We start from the raw sequence: 21,338 nt of genomic DNA on the forward strand, positions 1-21,338 counted from the left end.
CAGGCAAAAAAAAAGAAACTGTCGAGCACAGACTAAAATATTACCGATAGCTGGAAGGAGTGAGTGCACTTGTGTGGAGCGAAAATGGCGTGAAAGTTGTTGGGGAGAATTCATGGCCTGCTTATCGGAATGTTACACAGGACCACATAGTGGTGGATGCCTGAGGTTGGCTCCTAAAGCGAAGTAGGCTTGACAGTGATGTCGGAAAGACATAGTTGAGAGCGACTTTAAGAAAACTAGGCACTTTTTTTCTGAGCCACAGGAACTGGAAAGCCAAAAACAAGTCCGATGTTAGCAGGTGTTGTGGGGCAGGCTAGCAATTCCCCCACTTTACTGTGATCCAGTGAAAGAACAGAAGAGCGTCGGCAAATGCCTGAAAATAGCAGAAGAAGCAGAAGAAACCGCTCGTTGTTGCTTAGGCTACTATGCCACAAGCACAATAAACGGGGAAAAGGTGTGGCAGTTTAGTCATTACTGCTGCATACAGGTGCTTTGGGTATGTTTCTTGCAGCCATTGTGGGCATGAAAGTACAAGGGTTACACATGTGCATTTCATTGTCTTCATGCTGTAAAAAGCACCGTGCTAACAGAGGGACTCCGCGGTCAGGAGAGGACAATGGCGAAGATCACCGTCATTCATGAAGCCAGCAGGAGCACCAATTAGAATTCCACAGGAAATGGAGGTCTGTCCTGTGTGGATAACATCAGTAGTGATTCTAAAACAATTGCACCTCTGGATTTACTGATGGTTTCTCACAGAAGGGCACTCCTTGGTTTTCTGCAAAAGCGGCATGCCGGCTGGATCTGGAGCATAACGTGTACTCCCTATTGAATATCTAACAGATCTAGCGCTAATCGAAAACTGAGCGTGCAAATTTACATTCTTACCTCAACAATGGCGACTTATGTGGATGGGAGGGCCATGATGATCAAATCAATGCTCGCAGGAAGCTCTTGGTTTTGTTCCTATCTGTTGAAAGTGAACGTCAAATGACCTCACCATTGGATGACACAAACAAACTAAAGAAAATGGGTATTCAAATTAGTAGAGGCCACTGCTGGGAACTGGTGATTGCTTTGGGGTGGCTTTCCATAGCATAAGCGGTACTCCAGTGCCTTTTTGTTGGATTTAGTCTACCCGCTTCAGTGCCTGATGAGTAAATGATGACATGCAATGGAACAATCCCTAACAATGTCACTTTTGGCAATTTGCTGATGACCATCAGAGTTTGGGTGAGCTTATGTCTGCAAGAGAGCAAAAGCACTCTAGCCAGACCTAAACCTGCCCTACCTGGAACCCGGGAAATTCCTAGCAGGAAAGAGGGAGCACCTGACTGCTGGATAAGGCCCCCCTGCCACCCCAAATATCCCCTACATAATGAGAGCCTATTGAAAAGTCTCGAGACGGTATTGGGGCTGGGGCAAAGAGTTTATACGCACGTGCACATGGATTGTGTCGGGGCCTAAGAGCATGCAATGATGGAATGGCCAGAATTGCCTACAATGCAATAGGGTTATTTGATTGAGTTGTGGTCATAAGATACATGTAACAAGGTGGTTGTATACTCTTCCAGAAATCTAGCCAAAGTGTCGCTGGTAGCAGAGAGCTGTAGATGGCTGTTGATGTGATCTGTTTTTGCAACCACTAAAGGGTAGGTTGGATTTAAAATAAGAGCACTGTATTGTGAACTGTACTGAATAAACACTCCAGTCAGGGACTCTGTTCTTCGCGTTCCATTTAGGCACGAGGCGCATTAGTAATCAGTGAGAGTCAGGCCAGGTGGTGGTGTTTGTGCAGACCATCTGCGTCAATGTTTGGGCACCTGTCGAGACTTTCGTTTTTTTGTGACAGCTGTTGGGGTGTGCAGCGGGTCCCGGGCAGCCGCAGGGTCTTCTAAACACACACCCTATTCACCCCCCGCTATTTCTGTCCTCCCTGATGCATCTGTCCGTGAGGGCCCTTTTTTGTTTCGTGCGTCATTGTACTCATTTCTGCTTTCAATCCTTTGTTTCTTCTCACACACTCTTCCACCCTTTTCTCCGCCATTCTCCCGCATTCTCTTTTCTACTGTTTGCCCGCCCCGTGGCCCCTCTAAACTTGTCCTTTCCTCAGGAAAACCATATGTGCTATTGCTTGATGCCAACCACATCACCGCGCGTATCTGCCGAGGCAGCTGCACCAATCACATTACATTTCTACCTGAACTTGGTCAGAAAGGGGAACGCACTCCAGCTATCCATTTTCCTTAACAGATTAAAGTTATTGAGGCCTGAAAGTTCATTTAGGTCAATCTGGCCGAAAGGGTTGGTTCTGATGCTTGGCTTCTGTGGCATGCTGTAAGAAAATAGTGTGCCACCATGATATATCCACTGAAGGACCACGTTAAGAATGGGCAGGAGGAGATTTTAAAATGCACGCCATTTGCAGTGATAACTCTAGGGTGTGTCCACGTAGGGCCCGCGTAGCCGTGCCTTCTCCGAGCTTCCGCTCCCGTCTTTAGAATGGTTTTACATTGGAGGAGGCCGTAATCGATGATGGGAAAGGCTTTGAAAATGAAGATTGAAAACAACTGGAATGGGTTTTCTAAGTGCTCTGGGTTGGAGAAGTTGAATTTGAGTGAATCCAAACTCTAGCCCTGATCAGCAGTCCTGATGCCAAGACCAAGCTGGAACCCGCCTTCCCTCATGCCCGCGTTGCTGAACAGCTCAAAAGTAAGTGGACACAGGTTTGAGGGGAGAAGCTGGAAAAATCATTGGATCCAGTAGGCTCCCGAGGGGTCATTTAGAGAGAACCACGTGTGGGCACTGATCCCCGACTAACTGCTGTACAAAACGAACGAGGCACCAGGGACTGACCATGCAAAGTCGCCTTCCTTCGGTACTGTGGAGAGAGAGAGAGAGAGAGAGAGAGAGTGTAGTGGGTGCCTGATGCCAAGTCACAGAACCTGTCTGCAATGCAGAGGCTCTCTTGCAGACGAGGCAGTGTACAGCTGCAACGAGAAGATGAGTGCCTGGTGGCGGGGGAATGCATGCAGAAGCTCTGCAACACGCAGCAACCATTAATCACTGAGCAGCAGGTCCATCACTGAGCAACCAGACCATCACTGGACTGGCCACTGAAAACCAAGGGCATCAATAAGTCACAGGACCATCACAAAGCAACATGACCCATCACTCAGCAGCTCGGCCCATCACTGCCTAATGGTACATCACATCACATAGAACCAGCGCATATCACTAAGGAGAGGGGTGCCATCATAAACAGGGCCAATCTATGTGCCTCCAGCCCATCACTGAGCCGCTTGTCCCATCACTGAGCATCAAGATTTATCACTGAAAACCAGGGCCCATCACTGAGCAGCAGCACCCATCTCTAAGAGGCTGGACATATCAGCGAGAACCAAGGCCATCATTGAGCAGCAGGCCCAAACCTTAAGCATCAGGCCCATCAATGCACAGTCACACCCATTAGTGGCATCTGGATCCATCACTAAGAACCAAGGCCCATCACTGAGCAGCCGAGCCATCGCTGAGAAGCAAGGCCCATCACTGAGCAGCCGAGCCATCGCTGAGAAGCAAGGCCCATCACTGAGCAGCCGAGCCATCGCTGAGAAGCAAGGCCCATCACTGAGCAGCCGAGCCATCGCTGAGAAGCAAGGCCCATCATTGGCGAGCAGACCAGCGAGGAAAGGGACCAGTGTGGTGCGGCACCCAGGATCTTCTCGGGAGACAGGAGCGTGGGCACCCAGCACCAGCCAGGTTAATGTTGGGCAAAAGTAGCATGTAGGGGGTCCCTCTGCAGTAGAGGTTACGAGGTTACTCTGTGTCATCTTATCAGGGGGCCTGGTGAAGGGTGAGGGCGAGGACAATGCCCTTATCCAAGTGCCCTTCGGAAAGCCAACTGGACAAGGACTCCCTAATTCGTTCACTCAAATACAGGTACCAAGGCCTGGTCACAAGGGCTGTGACAAGGCATATCTGGTTCTCGCCACTGTGATGAGTGCAGCTGGTGGGAGGGAAAGGCAGCCTGTAGGGGTTCGTGATGGAATGGAAGCAGACGGGGTGCCACAAAGGATGCCCGGGACAGCTGGGCGCGCAGGCATCGCAGGAGGATTGGTGAGTCCCGAAAGGTGAGTGTCTCCAATGCATGATGGCGGAAAGGGGACTATTGGCTAGGAGTACCGTGGTCACTGTGAGTAACTTTATCTTTTCTCCTTTAAGTAAAGGCATGTGCATCCGCATCCTTTCAACGTAAGGGACACACACGTGCAGTGAGTGGCTGTGTGGGCAGCTGGCGTGTACACATTTTCACAGGACGTTACTGATCCATTCTGTACATTTTAATTCACTGTGCTGGAGTACCACATGCCATTGTGCCCTGCAGCTTGGGGATGGGCCCTAGCTCCCAGTAATGAATTTGGGTGCTCTGGGATTGGGCAAGCTGCTCACTGATGGGCAGGATGTACAAATATGGGCCCTGCTTTACGACGATGGTCCTGCTGCTCAGCGATGGGCTCTGGTTCCCAGTGATGTGATGGTACTTCTACTCAGTGATGGGCCCAGAAAGGGATGGCAACGCTGCACGTGTTAGTTTGTATGTGATATTTCAGAAATACTGCATGTTTCTTTAGAGATTGCTGCCTTCATGGGGGCAACCTCATACCCCCTTTCGAGTGCCCGTGCATGATACTCATAATGACGACCCCAGTGTCTGTTTGCCCTTTTTCAGTTTTGGCTATAAACCAAAGCTATTGAATTGGAGTACCGCTGGATGGATAGGAGGAGGGACACAATGCTTGCAGCTGGTGTTTGCTTGGTAATTTACACACCCATTTACTGCACCTGGTCATGCTAATCCTTCTTGCCCCACTCCACGTAAAACACCTCCTCCTGGGATCTCTGTGGGCTATGTTCATCTAGCGCCAACATCACACTTTGTGCTCGAAGTGCCTGCCATTGTTATTTCAAAGCAGTCTTTTGCTAGTTAATGGCTTAATTGCAGAGGTAAATACACTAATGAAGCAATACACATGTTTTAATCAAGTGTGCCGTCAGCTACTTGGTTTATAAGTATGTGTGTCATTCACTTAAGTTCTGGTAAAAACAAAGATTGGCAAAGACAACAGTGTTGGCTTGTGTATATACCACTGTTGTATTTCCAGCTATTCGCACCATTTGGTAGCTCCTACCGTTAATGTCCAGTTAATACCTTTACAGCAGTGCCTGGTAAATGTTGATCTCATGCCTACACACAAACCCAAACTGTTGGCACAGCCAATGGTTGTTTTAGACATATACCGCACACACAAGTCTCTCCAAAGGTGCTAAAGTTCATTTGAATTTTGGGCATATAAGGGCCTCTATGTACGCACCCTGCTTACTTCGAGTATTCGTTTCATCCTCTTGCTATGGTTCATACTCGAAGATGGGCCGCGTCTCTCCATGCCAGATGGAGACCAATGAAAATCCAGAAGTCGTCTCATTCCGAAGTGATCTAGAACATCATTTCACTCCTCTTTCAGGCTTGCTTGTAAGTGCTGCCACTCTCCCCTTAAAGATTTATCTGGTATTGTTCTAGGTTTTACTTTGCCCAGTTGTTTTCTTGAGTTGCAGTATTTTGGCATTCTAGTGTTGTTTCTATCGTCCACATTTTAGTTTTCTGTGTCTTGCTATACAGTGTGATGTTTGCTATGCAATACAACCTTATGTTATGACAAACGAATTAACGGTGCTGCAGTAGAACATGGACCACTTTAAGGAACGCTTTGTGTGCTGCCAGGAAGATAGCTCAATTTGTAGAGACCCGCTCACAGCTGTATTTTGCTGACACAAGAATGTAATTCTCCAAAACAATCCTAAACGTGTACTTTTGCCACTCTGATCCATTTGTACTGTCAGTACCCATGTCTTGAAGACCCCCTATGCGCCCCATTATGAACGCGGGACAAACAGACTGTAAACTGCCTTGTCGTTTGTGAAGGCAGAGTTTTGTGCCCCAGAATCCTTTGCATTGCCATGGGGTGGATCCAAGACACAGTTCACGGAGAAGTGGCGCGGGGCAGTGTCCTTTCCTAGGAGCAAAAGGCTAATGGTACAAATAGACGTAGGGATCCCAGAAGTGATTAGAGGAAGGGCTTGCTTTTTCTTTCATACCTATCCAGGTGACCTACGACTTGAAACCCTAGAGTTGAACATTAGCAGCACCCCTTCGGTAGTCTGTACAGGGTGGGTAGCTACTTTGACGAGGGAACCTGTTCTTAAGCCTAAGGGAGGAGTGGGGAGCCGGGGGCAGCCATCCGCTCCTTGATGCAATACGTCAAGGCGGTGCATGGAGGATCCCCCATTCTCCATAGTCCATTTTCCATGAAAACCAATGCGCAAAGTGCCTATAGTAAGCATTAATATCCCTGTCGAAGGAGGCTAAGAGTCCACACCCGAAAAGGCCAGGTGGACATGTTTGGTGACCTCAAGGTCTCCACTAGTCACCCAGGAGCTGACGGCAGGGAAAGAGACACGGAACAAGGATTTGACATTTACTAATTTGACACACAGACACATGGGGGCAGGGGGTTACAGATGCCCTTTGTGGGTCCATGCATGAAGCATGAGCCTGGGCTCAGCATATCCCAGGTACACCAACTCTAGCGTGATCTCCGGTTTGGGGCTCCATGACAATGTACAAACAGACCCCAAAGAGGCAGGCAGCGACCACTTGACCTGGGTGCGCAGCTGCTGGGGACAAATCGCCTAATCGGGGAGGTTGAGAGGCTTGTGAGCTAGCTCTGTGAGCCTCCATTATTACTCTGCCGCCAGAACCCAACATGGCGGAGCACAGGCTGATTATGTATGGATAATCATGCACTACAGCTGCACAGTACCAACACTGGCCAGTACATTGGGGATGAGGTGCACCTGTTCCACCAGGCCCGAATCTGATAACCCAATTAGCCAAAGTTTGAAAGCAGATCAAGGATGGTTGTTTGTGTGGGACTTTGGGCAGTATTCCGAAATGGGATTTGTGACTAGAGGGGTAAGGCGGTGGATGAAGGAGAAATAGCAGTGCTGAAGCCACACCCAAGAGGGCTGGAGAGAAAGTACTGGTCACCAGGGCAGCAAATTACATGCCAGGACCAAACCGCTGGAAAGCCAGAGAAGCCTGCTAGTGTCAGATCATGAACAGGTTAAGAAGTAACCCCTCAGATCCTTCAAGTATTGGTGAGTGAAGGCTATATGGCTGCTATAGTTCAACCTCTCGTGGATGTAGAGTCGGCATCAGCCCAAATAGACTAAGACTCACTATTTAAGAAATGGCTACAGGGCTAGGGATTCTACCCAGAATTACTCCAGAAGAGGGAGGAAAACCTATGCATGCTGATCTGCGATTACCCCTAGGTAAATGAGGGGATCTTTAAGATCTTGCCCGAGTTGCTAATGCAGCTGCCAACTTTGGCTTCCTACACAATGATACTTCACAAAATGATGTAAAGTCCACGCAGAGACGAAGGCAGAGCCTGGATAAAAGACCCAGCCATGTCAGAGATCCATTTCTCACATGTGAAGTGTCATGCAAATCCCTCAAAATGTGAGTTTTGGCTGGACACAATCCTGGGAGACCCCTGGGAGCTTTGGCTTTGTTTTAATACTAGGGAAGAACTTTGGACCCCATGTTTATTAGAGCAGGAACTTTGCCACAGATTTTATTGGACCTGTTCGATTTGTTCTAGGTCAAATTACCTTTTTTTTATACTGGAAAAAGATCGATTTAGAAAGACCGCTCCATGATCACACAGAGCAGTGTTTCTAAATCGAAATGTCACGCCTCTGCCGCACATGAGTGCGCGCAGGGGCTGACAGGCTCACCAGGATCCGGAAGTGGAGTAGGAGGAGAACAGATAAATGTGTGTGTGTGTTTTGGTTTAGGGAGTCTTGGGTGAGGAGGGAGAGGGCGGGGTCTGAGAGGGGGAGGTTTGGGGGGCAAAGCCCCCACTATTTTGAGGTAATCCCGTGGCAGAGGCTGGTGGTGGGGTGTGGGGTGGAGCAAAGGTGGAGGGTTTCGGGGTGAGAACCCGTCAAATAAAAAAAAAAACACAGGCATGTCCTTTTCCCATTTTCCGAGGACCACACAAAATCGACTGAAAAAAATCAGTCTTTTTTTATGTACGACCTTCAGTAAGCGAGAAAATGGCATAGAACCTATAGAACCATTCTCCACTGACAATTTAACTATATAGTTTATGCACAAGCTTGACGGCAACCTGTTTTTATTGTGCGTATCACGGTATGATGCATACACGTCCTGACTTGTGCTTCATCTGTTGTTTTGAAGGAATGGTGTAAGTTTTTTTTAATGCCATAACATTTACTTCTAGTATGGACATTTACATTTTGGGGTCGTTTTATCTTCACAGATCTGGAAGGGTTTGACGCTGTAGTATCTGCTGGTGGAAAACTCAATCACCCAACTGCATCCAGACCGAAAGCTGGTGGTCGACGGCCTCCATCTCAGTCCTTGACCTCTGTATGTACTTCTTGGATTTAATGTATCAAATGATGATCCAACTGTTTCATATAAAAAGCACTTCTACTTTCAAAGTTATTTGAACGTAAATGTCAAGAGAGATAATGAATGCACCGTCCATTAATGTGCTTTATGATGCCCAATTAGATATACCTCTGCGTCTCTCCTATTGCCAACATGCTGAAAGGGCCAAGGGTTCAACAGAGGACTCGAGATAGATCTTTACTTGAGTTGGTTTCTCTTTATTGGGGTTTACCAAATGTATTGTTGGGCAGCAAGGCCTACAAGAAGGATGTAAACAGGCGGGTTTGTCAAAAGCATGTCTAGTTCAAGGATTAACATAAATGGTGAGGTTTGAGCATCTAAAGGACTGAGGTCCCAAGCTTGCCCCTATCCCTAGATCAAGGCGGTCTCACCCTGTGGTGATCAGATAATCACTTGCAGTCTCTAGTGGTTTAATGTTCTAGAGGACTGTTCTTTCTATGGTGTTCGTGGTCTTTTCTTGGCTGGCAATGTGTGGATCCCAATGTTAACTATATCCTCCTGAACGTACCACCACCAGTTACCACATCCCCATTGCCTCTAGGATAACTGACCGGTATCAGGCTTCAAACTCTTCAAGGTGGATGTACCCCAGGGTACTATTGTATCCCCACTCCACACCACGGTATCAGCTCCCATGTTAATTATTTGTGCTGGTTTGAGGATGCACCATCTCGGACATGGGTTGGTTCTGTTCTGCTCTCATCACTGTACTGACATCCAAACCAATCTACATTGCAAACTCACCCCCTAGAACTTTGCTCAGAGTGTCAAGTGCATTTTTATTTTTCAAGTTCTCTTTTCCCTGATCTCGCCCTCCTTCTTTAACCTTCTCTCGCCTTCTTCCTTCTAAGTATTTACTTTTCTCGTCTCCTCAAACATTCGTCCCATTGTTTCTCTATCCCTCTCGCTCTCCTTGCCTCCACTCTCTCCCCTTTTCTCTCATCGCCTCCTCGCCTTTTCTCTCTCGTCTCTCCATTATCTCTGTCATCTCCACTCTCTCCTCTGCTTTCTTTACTTTACTTTACTTTAATACATTTGTATAGCGCGTCCATGAACCCGAGGGCGTAAGGGCGCTACAAGACAGAACAAACAAAAAACAAAGCATGTTCATACAGCAAGGCAACCAGATAATTTATCAAGGGCATCAGGATTGACTAATGGAACAAGTAGGTCTTTAATCGTTTCTTAAACAATTCTAAGGAGTCCATGGATCTCAGCTCCAGCGGAAGAGCATTCCAAGCTCTGGGTCCATTGGCAAAGAAAGCTGAATTGGCTACTCTAATAGTGTGGCCAGGAGCAGGTGAGTAAGGAGGGTGGCTCTTCTGCCCGATCTTGTGTATATACCTGGGAGCGGGGCTCTTAATAGTATTGGTTCTGGCTCCAAGGGCAGCATTATCTCAGTTATGTCTGCTATGGTTGCGATGCATTGGGACCAGAAATTTGCAATCACTGGGCAAGACCACCACATATGAATGAACGATCCCTGGAGGTCGCATAGACGCCAGCATCGAGGGACCAAGGCTGGGTTGAAATGATGAAGTCTGAGCGGCGGGTAGTACCATCTAAGAAGTAGTTTATGGGCACACACTCAATTAGTAATGCAGAAGGAAGAGGCTTGCGTGCGAGACCAAATGTCTGACCAGACCTGGTCTTCTATCGGGTGTCCTAGGTCTGTTTCCCATTGGTTCATGTAGGTTGCTCTAGCGATGACAAAATGTGTCTGCAACAGCTTGTACATCGCTGAGATTCGCCCTCGGTGTAGGGGATCTGCGATTGTCAGCTCTGTAGGGTCTAGGTCTCGTGGTTCTGCCTCGCATGTTGCTGGATGGGAACACCAATGCTGCAGTTGCGCATATGTGAATGTGTCTGTTTCCGCCAAGCCAAAGGTGTTTTTGCATTGTTCAAAGGTGAGTGGCCGATTCCCCTCAAAAAGCTGGTTTAGGGAGCTGAGGCCGCCGGCCATCCAGTTCTTAAAGTTCGCGGGATGGGCTCCTGGGGAGAACGCCAGGTTATGAAATACCAGAGAAGCTGGCCCTAGGTCTCTGGGGATTCCTCTCTGTTTACGTGTCCATTCCCAAGCTTTTAAAGTCTGCTTGGTGGAAGATAGGATGGCCGGCCACGTTCTCCGTAGGGCGGGAGGAAGTTGCAAGAGAAAGCGGAGGGGGAGGGGTAAGCGGGATTGTTCAATCTCAACCCATCTAGGTCTGTTCGAACTTATCGTCCAGCCTTCAGTGTGAGCTAGCTGGGCCGCAATCTGGTATTTCTGGAGGTCTGGGACCCCTAGGCCTCCTAAGTTCGGACTGCTCAGCATCGTCCTGAGCGGGATCCTTGACTTTTTACCTTTCCAGATGAAGCGTAGTACCTTCCTCTGGAGGTGCAGGAGTGGGGGCCGGGGGATCAAAACTGGAATGGCCGAGCAAGTATAAAGCAGCCGTGGGAGGAGGTTCATTTTACATGCCGCTATACGGCCCAATAGCGATATCTCCTGTGAGAGCCAGCGGTTGAGGTCTTCCTCCAAGGTCTTGAATAGCGGCTGAAAATTTGCTTGATAGGTATCTTCCGGCCGGGCTGTGATCTGTACTCCTAGGTAGGGGATGGACTTTTCGCTAAGTTGGATCCGGCAGAGGGCTTTGAAGGAATCCTTATCTTCCTGCTCCAGTCTCACCCCTAGAGCTGTTGATTTCGCGAAGTTTATCGCAAATCCTGATACTTTACCAAAGCGATGAATTTCTGCCAGGGAGGACCTCAGCGATTGGGTGGTGTCCGATATGGTTAACAAAACATCATCCGCATACAGTGCTATTTTATGTTGAGTAGGGCCTACTTGGAGGCCTTTGATTCTGGGGTTCAGTCGGATCCGTTGGGCCAGTGGCTCCATGACCAGGGCGAAGAGCAGGGGAGATGAGGGACATCCTTGCCTGGTGCCGCATGATAAAGGGATCGGGTTAGATAGGGAGCCGTTTACGCGGAGCAAGGTTTCTGAAATGCGGGTCCGAAGTGAAAGGACTCTAGGGTGAGTCGGAGGAACGACCAGTCCACTTTGTCAAAGGCCTTAGTCACATCTAAAGCTAGCACAGCCAATTTTCGCGCATCTCGCTGAGTGACTTCGACCAGGTTTAGGACCCTGCGGACGTTGTCTGGAGCGGATCTGTTCAGTACGAATCCCGTCTGGTCTGGGTCGATAATGTCCGGGAGCACCCTCGCTAATCGGTTAGCCAAGACTTTTGAATAAATGTTAGCGTCCAGGTTTAGTAGGGAGATGGGTCTATACGCTGTGATGTCTCTGGGGTCTTTTCCCGGCTTCAGGGCGAGGACAGTGATCAATTCCTGCATTGATGGGGTAATTGACCCCGAAGTGACGAAAGAGTTAAAGAGCATTGTCAGGGGGTCACCAGCTGGGAGCGGAAGACTTTGTAGAAGCGGGTCGAGAATCCATCTGGACCCGGAGCCCTTGGTTTGAGACCCTTGATGACTTTGTCGACCTCTTCGCTTGTGATCGGGGACTCTAGCTCATCTCGTACCATAGGGGCGATCTGGGGAAGCGCTGCGTCTAGCAGGTAGGAGAGCTGCTCTTCGGGCGATCTCGGGGAAGCTGTCATCGTGTCTGTGAGGTGAGCTACTGCAATACGTTGCTCGTCTCCCTCTGCGAACTGGACTCTGCCCTGGGGATCACGGAGGCCCAGGATGGCGTTTCTCTTTATGGTCTTCGCCAGCTTTTCCACCAGGAATTTGTTGGCCTTGTTTCCTTTGGCGTAGTAGCTCTGCTTAGTTCTGGCGAGAATCGAAACTGAGCTGTGTCTTCAGCATAATGTGCTTCTAGCTTCTTCCAAGCTATCTGCAGGGCTCGATGGGTTCTGGGCATCCAGTTTTTTGCTTTACATACAGCTTTCGCTTTCTCTACTTCATCCTGTAAGATCTGGCAAGACTGTCGCTTCTTTTTGTGATAGGCCGCTCCTTGGGAGATTAGGACCCCTCTCACTACCGCTTTCATTGCGTCCCACGTATTGGCCGGTGAGGTGTCTTCACTCTTATTTTCCTTGAAGTAGTCTTTGATAGCTTTCGCTACCACGTCCCTCAGTGACATGTCATTCAAGATCGGGTCATATAGGGACCACTTGCGTTTTGGGAGCGGATCCGGGTCATGGGCTCTCGATGTTAGCATGACCGGGGCATGATCCGATAGGATTCTGGGACCTATGCTTACATCGTCGGTGTAAGCCATTACTTGGGGGGAAGCCAGCAGCAGGTCGATTCGGGAGTAAGTTCTGTGTACATAAGAGTAGAATGAGTAGTCGCGGACTTCTGGATGTAAGACTCTCCAGGTGTCGACCACATCTAGGTTTCGGAATAGTTTGAGCAGGGCTGTTGCCACACTATAGTCTTTACGAGCTGGGGGTGAGACTTATCTTTGATTGGGTCAGGGGCTCCATTGAAGTCTCCCCCTATTATTGTCTGTCCTTCAACGAATGGCCGGAGAGCACCCTCCAAGGCTGAGTAGAACGCTTCCTGTTTATCATTCGGGGCATAGATCGAAATGAGGGAGTACAACTGGCCGTAGATATGGCATTTAATTGCTACGAAGCGGCCGTCTGGGCAAAGTAAAGTGTCTAAGATTTGTGGTCTAAGTGTCTTAGCGATAAGTATCGCTGCTCCACCTTTTTGGTGCCGTTCGATGCCAGAAATTGTAACGGGAATTGTCTGTCACAGAGCCTAGTGAAATCTGCTGGGATCAGGTGGGTTTCCTGAAGGAATACGACCGAGGCCTCTTCATTCTGTAGACGCCATAGCATGGATTTCCTCTTCTGCGGCTCGTTTAAGCCTCTGGCGTTGAGGGTCAGGAACTTCACTTTTAGGTGTGGTTGAGGGGATTCGTGGTCTTTCCTCAATGGCTGTGGTGGCTTCTGGGGGGGAGAGCTGTGAGTTTCAGGCATCATCTAAGAGCTTGGTGACCATGCGGTTCTCTAGTGGTCGTGTTTTATGACCTCTCCAACGGGAGGGTAAACTTGTAAACTTGAGGGAGGCTGATTTTCCTTGGTCAGTGGTTCCCATGGCCAACCGGGCCTTCTTAGTTCCCATAGCCAACGGGACTGGGATAAGTGGATTTAACAGTTTTGTCTCCAAGGGTAGGATGATGGCACACACCTCGGAGCGGGGTATAGGCCGTTCGGGGACCCGCAGCACCATTCTCGTCTTCCGTGCATCTGCGGGTAGCTGATCCTTAAGCGCAAGACCTCATGGCTATCTCATTTTCCGGCGTCTGTGTCTTTGACCAGGCTGATTGTAGCCGCTGCTGGGGGGGGCTGGTTTGGGCCATCAGGAGTGGAAGAGAGGTTAGGAGAGGGCGAATCCCCTGGAGTGGCCGGGTGGAGGATAGATTCAGCGTCTTCTAGGTGGGATATTGAGCGCTGGGTCCCCTGGTAGGTTAATTGGAGAGCAGTGGGGAACAGCCATCGGTACTGAATCTTTTGGCTCTGTAGAAACAGGGTTAGGGGTTTAAGGGCACTCCTTTCTTGTAGGGTCGTTAGGGAGAGATCCTGGTATATCTGGAGTGGGGAGCTTAGGAAGGACAGTTCATCCTTGTGCGGCTTATTGCAGCGATCGCTTCCTTCGTGGAATAAAAATGGACTCTAGTTATTACATCCGGGGGGATGTCAGAGTCCACTCCCCGTCTTAGGCCAGTCTATGGGTGCGGTCAAGGATAAGCTGGGTCTGGTCCATCTGAGGAAGAAGAGCTTGAAAGAAGTTGCCTATATATTCCGGGAGGTCTTTATCCTGTATCGTGGAGGGGACACCTCGGATGCGAAGATTGTTCCTTCGGGCCCTATTTTCCAGCTCTTCCTGTTTGAATTCCAGTATTCCGTTCTTACTCTGAAGCGCCTGAATTGCCTGTTGCATTTCTATTATGGCAGCGTCATGATTCTGAGTTAAGTCCTCGACTTCTCCCAGCCTCTGCTCAGCCTCTGTGACACGTTGGTCTGTTTGCTCAAGTTTCGAGGCGAGCTTGGCCATGCAGCATCTGAATTCTTTTTTAATATCCAGCATGAAGGCCCGAATATCTCCTTTTGTTGCCAAATCTACCTGCTCATCTGGGGACTTCTGCGGGGTGAGCTTGGGAGGGTCTGGTTTCTTAGCTTTGTCTGCCTCCAGCAGCATGGTGGAGAGATCGGAGTGCTTGGTTCCTTTAACCGGTTTCATCATCGTGACTGACCTGCGACCATGTATTGGGGGTCTGGCGAGTGGGGCCTCAATGGGCCAATCTGTAAACTCTCAATTTGCTAGGGGGTCGGTATCCCGAGGAAAGCAATGCTTAAGATCGGTGATCAGGAGCTTGCCTGGGGAAGGCTCTCAGTGCTGCTAGGCTGGCCTCAGCAGAGGGGGTATGCTCAGTGTTCCTTAGATAGGTTTGTTCTCCGTATGGAGGAAAGGGGGAGGGAGGTGGGCTGGGGCGCCCCAGGAGCTTCTTGGGTTGAGCCTCGCGCCGTGAGCCCAGCGGTCAAGTGGTCTGGATTAGCTCGGCCAGGAGCCGAGGAGCTGAGGCGCAGAGGCTAGAGAGACGTCTAACTGGGACCTCAGAGGGCTCCAAGATCGCTGCTGGCAGTGAGGCAGGCGCAGGGGCCCTGGAGCTCTCCACTGCAGGCGAGTGTCTTCTCAGGGCCTCGGCTCGGGGACTTCAGGGGTTGAGCTCTCACCTCGTTGAAGCAGGAGTTTCACTCGCTGCGCCTCTGGCATTGGTTCGATTTCGTCCCGGAGGGATCAGCCAGGACTCGGGTCTCCGTCGTCCTTCGTGAGAGGCGCTCGATTTCTTCTTTCTGGGGCTCTCCCCTCGCCTCCCAGCACCACCCACACCGCGGGCCCCAGCACCCGCCCAGGCCGCACAGCCCGCCGCTGGACAGACGGGGTGCAGGTGGTTGGGGAGGCCGCAGGGGCTGGTACTTACTCCGTCTGAGTCGGGGTCCCCCGTGGTTGGCTGGATCAGCTGCTGGTGCGGGCCGCACACCACTTCAGATGCCACAGTCCCCTCCACCCTACGGAGCCGCGAGGAGACCGCTCCGGGAGTCGCAGGAGAGCCGTCCCCCCCGGATTCAGGGCTGCACCTTCTCACTCGCCGGGCCCACGGCAGATGGAGCGTCCGCCGCTGAGAAGGGTCTTGTCAGGACTCACGCCCGCGTTGTAGTGGGGGGGGTGCTCGCTATCCCGTTGAATCACTGGTCTAGGGCCAGATTCATAGGCGCTAGTTATTTCGATCTCCCCTCACAGTCCGTTTCTCCATCGTACAGCGTCACGGTCACATCGCTGTCTGTATTCGCCGTACGACGGGGGTTGCTTCTCCCGACGGCCATCTTGGAATGGCCCGTTAGACAAGCAGGAGGCGAACAACAATTCAGTCCATTCGGGGGTTCCCGGAGGAGCAGGGGCCTCTAAAGACTATCCAGGGTGCCCTAGCTTCTAACGGAGCCCATGATGAGGATTTTATAGCTCGATGGCCGCAGAAAGGCTCATTTTACACTGGATGCCGCGGGTCCCGATCGGAGGCCATCACCTCTGATGTGGCTGCTCCTAAGCAGCCACATCGCTGGCGCTCCAGGCCACGCCCCCGTCAAGCACCTTTTTATATCCGCTCTCTCCTGGTATTTGGGCTGAGTACCACGTTGAGGACCGCATTAAGGACACCTGTTTGAATAGCATTCACCGATCAGGATAGGGTGCTTGTCCTACCTCGCACATACCAGCTAGGTGAAACCGCTAAGCCTGTCAGGCATCACATGCAGAAGCTGTAAAAAGGAGTCCTGCTATTTTGAAGTTATTCAGCCATATCATGGTGGCCATCTGACCCTGCCATGGTTCCATTCAATCAGTTCCATGGAAGAGTCAGTCAGCTTCTTCCCTCTTGCCCTACTCTACTGTTCTGCCAAAGTCAGGTCTGTGTGTGTGCATGTGGTTCACTTCACAGATCATGCAAACTGTATCATGGGATTTCCTCTGCTGTTCTGCAAACCATGCTCATGAACCCCACAGATCTCATTCATTTGGGCACTGCTGTGGCGGATTCTTGCCAGGGCAGGAAGCTGTGCTGCCCACCTTGCATACAGGGCTAGAAGTCGATTGGAGGCCCTGCTGGATCCCTTGTATACCACCCCTGGGCTTTTATTTCACGGAGTTATTTACAGAAGATATTCGGATGAAAAAAATTATCGAAAAATATAGTGAGGGTTAGGGGGATATAAGGAGTAGGGGAGTGTGTGGAGTAGGGACTAGATGATAGATGCACAATTGAAACTCGGTCCTAAATCTTATCACATGTAGTAGAGGACTGGAATCTGCATTATAGCTCTTTTTTGTATTTTTTCATTGGAGAAAAAATAACCCAAATGAAGCTATAATGCACCCTATCTCATATCCATGACGTAGTGTTGGGGGTAGAGGAGGGGCGGGCAGGGGAGGGGTTTGGTGCTGACTGTAGTGTGGGGTGTTCTTTCTTGGGATTGGGCTGCACGAGGGCACATTCAGATGGTTTAGTGACATGAATCATTTACAGTGCATCTTGGGATATACTTTATGAACATGTGCTGTAGACCTACACATGTAACGTTTTAAAGGGAGGAGCAGCTGTCTTTTTGACCGGGAGTGTGTGTTTGTGTGCTGGGAGTTAAGTGGCATTTGCGAAGTGTGTAGTCCAATGTCTCTCCACTAATAGGAAATGTTTCCCATTAACCAGCAACTAATCAGCCCTGACATCTCCCTTGTACCTGATCATTCAATGCAATGTGTAAAGGGAACCTGATCTCTACTCATGCTTCTAATGGCTCTGAAAAAACGTTATCGCTTTGGCTCAGTTCAAAGAGTCCTTCCACCAGGCACTCTGCGTTATTTCCCTTGCCTTAGAAATGTCACTTGTTTTTTTTTATAAACCGCTTATGGCAAGTTATGGATGTGTAGTGATCCTAGAATAGATAAATATTTAGATTCTTACCAAAGCTGGTTAGAGGAACTCCCCGTCTTTCTGGACCAAAGTGGGCTAAGGTAAATTCTTGCTTCTAGTCAATGACCCAGAGGATCACTCCTCAGTCTGCAGGGAGAAAATGTAGGTGTTAGGGAGATTTTTACACTGCCTTCTAGTGGGGGCTGTAACCATCTAGCCTAAGGGTTCACGGTTTTCCAACCAAAAGGTAGACCAGAAACTATCCGTTGGTAGCTATGTCAGAAGAGTCAGGTTATGCTCCAGCGTTGTAAGAAAGCTTGTGGATTAGTACTTTTAGATTCCCAAAAGCCACACCAATAGAGTACACCATACAGATATTCTGAAAAATATATATCCTTTAATAAAAATATATAGATAAAGTAAGTACTTGAGTTGTATTACAGTGAGCAGTGTTTCTAAAAAAACAGAAAAGTAAGCCAATGGAGATCCGTTCCACCTGTAAACTACACAAATAACCTCAACCTTTTTTGAAATGCTGGGGGAAAGGGAGAAAAAGTGGACCCCTAGACACAAGCAACTGAGTCATATTGAAGCTACACATGGATAGTCACAGTAATTTCCCCCAACCGCATTGTAATTTCCCCTAATACATTGTCAAATCACTTTTGCACATGTAAATCATAGAAATCCTATAGAAAGACAGTGGAATGTAATTCACAACAGTAGCTAGAGGGCCATCCAAGAATCAGAATTGGATTAGTCTTACTGTGTCAGATGAACTGCTCTCATTTAACTCCCAGGGACATTTAAGACAAACAGTAACCACAGTTATGCTTAGTATCCTTGTACATTCCATTGAGCTGGAATGTAATGCAGTGATTTCAAAGTCAGTAGAAAATTGGGAATACCCGCTACAATCCTAATTCTTTGGTAGTGAACTCCAAGAGCGACCTCGGATAAATCTCACTTTTCAGGTGAGTTACCTTCTAGAGCCACTGTTTAGGAGTCTGGATTTTAAGAAACCGTTTCCCATAAAACGTAATAGGACAAATCCGATAGGCAGATCCACGCTTATGGAATACAGTCGGGTAAGTGTGAGTTCTACCACACCGGTACGGCGAAAAATGCAACCAAGCCCAGACGACTTAACAAGAGTTACAGTTCCAGGTTTTTGGCTCAGGACAGCCAAAGATGGAAACTCAGCTGCCAAGAAAGACATCTGGAGTTCAGGGGAAGAACCAAAGGCCCAGCCAGTGTGGCCACATGTGATGCTAAAATTGCAGCAGCTTCATGACAAACCCTTCCAGCAAGTAGGTAAACCTACAGGAATCCCTGCAGAAAGTAGCAGAATAGAGGAATGGCCAGGGTCTCCCATAGGTATACCCATCACTTATGGGCTAGCCTGGGCCGGCCTCCCGATCACACGGACGGGCACCAAAGCAAAGGTTTAGGGGGCAGCCAAGCAGGCTGGCCCTAGAAACAACCCAAAAGTAATGTATACTAGCACAGTATATCTAATGGCCAGTCTGGTTCGGATCTATGTGATCACTGCGTCCCGCTGAAAATGTCGCCCAAAAAATGCTCATTACAAAAACTGAGAGGCGCTGTGATCACATAGATCACTTTTGGCCGCATCCCCATACCCTCTCTCCCCACTTACTACCTTTTGGCAGCACACTTGTGTGTGTGTGTGTGTGACGCCGACTCCCCTCTATCCTTGCTGTGTGTGTTCTCTTCCACTAATGTGGGTCGGAACTGGTGCCGCAGGGTCCTTTTTTTTCAAACTATATTTTCTCCTGCTATCCATCTAATGGAGGAGGGGGACACCCCCACAACCTCCAAGCCCATTACATCGAACAAGGGGGAGGGGCACACCCCTGCATCCCGTGCTTCCCTTGGTTGGTTAATGGGAGTGAGTATTTTGCAAACTGCTGAATGTGCACTAAATTCGCATTCAGCATTTTTTTGTCTGAATTTTCGCCCGATACCTCTGGTTCTAGGGGCTAGTCTAAACCGACCCAAACCCCTCTTGAGGGAGCAGGGCTGGGCTCAGAGTGAGCCCATGTTTGCACAGTTGATGTTTTATGCCTGCCTCATGATGTCCCTAAACAAAGGAAAGGCCCAGAAACAAACTAAATAGTTGAGAGTACGACTTAGAAAAATACATCAGTACCCCAATGACTACCAAACTGCTACATTGGGCGTTTAGTGCGGTAAAACCAAAAATACCCCTGTTTAGCCAAAAATAAATTAAAGCTGCTACCAGCCTACTCCACAACATTAGTATAGGGTGATCTAATCTCCTTAGGGCCAAAGTGAGGTGCTTAAAACAACCCTGTCCTAGAGGCCATTTAGGCTACCGTAGGAAAGCATATCAAAAAGGGTTGCAGTGGCAGGGGGACTTCAGTAAAAGTTCCCTGATCCCATAAATTAGTTCAAAGAGCCAGAAAGCCCAACAAGATTAAACAATAAGTCTATGGGAACCCTTATATCGGACAGCAGAATCCCCCAAAAAGAATTATGTCCATATATTAGGTCCTGGCTCTTGCAGAAGTTGACCATTATAACTGATCAGTATTCCCCTGTTCTGTCGTATGCAGACTCTCTGCAACGGTGTGCACAGCCCGGGAGTACGGAGGCGGCACAGAACAGGAAGAGGCTGTTCGGGGTATGGGGCTAAGCAGGAGGAACAGAAGGCTATTGGGTGTGGGAGTCGGCCAGGGGTCAGTGAGCTCCCCATTGTAATTGGTTATTTATAACGTGCTTAATATCTAGAGTTTTCTAAGCACAGACCCGGGGATCGAACCTCTGTTGCTCCGTGCCTTCTTACGTCCAAGTCGAGCGCGATGCTCCTGAGCTATCCTCCACTGGAAGCAGGGGCTGGGCTTGTGAGACAGGGAGTCTGTGGCTGGCTCTCCCACATTGAATGTGGCATGCTGGAAAGAAGACCTGTAGCAAATTGGCACACTCCTCCTTGACACAGATCCAGCTGAACATCTTAAGCCAACCTAGTTCTATTAACTACCTTTATCCATACCGATCACCAACAACTTAGCTTGCAAACCTCTGCCATATGCCTATGATGTTAGATACTGCATCTGAGGGGGCCCGGCAATAATATTTTTACTCCAGGTGGGGCTCGGCATCAAATCATTTTGGTATTACCGGCCAATCCTATCTGTAAACCGCACTTGCAGCAGCAGTTTGGATGTTCCTTTTGCACATTTGCTGCTGTGCAATGAAACATTTGTTTGTGGAGTAACATGGCTTTTGAGAAGTTCATAGATGTTCATAGAAATTCGTAGATGCCGAATCGTTCCATGCTGTTAATGTGAGGGTGCAGAAGTACGAGTCTGACACAGAGGTGGTATATTTGTTGGCAAACACTTTTATTAAATATAAAGAAAAGGAAAAACCTGTCTAGCCCCATTTCTAAGAGGGGTTTCCCTACAAGAAGACTAAGGGCTCTGTCAGGAAGTCCGAAAACATAAAATGTCCACCGTCCTGTGTCTGAACCTGTTTTCGTCCCTTACACACTAAGTTAACTAAGGAAAACTGTGCCCTTTTGGTTCCAGAAGAGGGCTTCTCCTGTTCTGGACTCCAACTAAAATGTTCAGTTCTTAATGTTCAAATCTTGACAAGACAGCACAATACCCATGTATCAGGGAGGAAGTCCCGTCCTCTGGTCTTCTTTAACTTCACAACTGTCTTATCAAGTCTGTTTCATTATCCTACCAGACTTGATTTGTAAATCCTCTTGTTTTAGATAGTTGCACTTTCATTAAACAAATGCCGGTTCACTCCCCTGCCAGATTTGTCTGTGGTTCTGTCTTTCTTCGACTGCAGCTTTGTTCC

The 21,338-nt window shown here is 48.9% G+C and overlaps 1 protein-coding gene across 2 annotated transcripts in view; it reads left to right on the forward strand.

Annotated features, from left to right (window-relative positions):
* The window catches only part of SH3KBP1 (SH3 domain containing kinase binding protein 1), a 1,496,599-nt gene that overhangs the window by 1,405,153 nt on the left and 70,108 nt on the right, over positions 1–21,338 (forward strand). For both annotated transcript variants that reach the window (XM_069637105.1, XM_069637106.1), the window contains one exon: positions 8,409–8,518. In XM_069637105.1, coding sequence (XP_069493206.1) covers positions 8,409–8,518 — 110 coding nt within the window. The remainder of the gene's footprint in view (positions 1–8,408; positions 8,519–21,338) is intronic.

Source organism: Ambystoma mexicanum, chromosome 7p, assembly GCF_040938575.1.
Source record: "Ambystoma mexicanum isolate Mex_15411 chromosome 7p, UKY_AmexF1_1, whole genome shotgun sequence".
NCBI lineage: Eukaryota > Metazoa > Chordata > Amphibia > Caudata > Ambystomatidae > Ambystoma > Ambystoma mexicanum.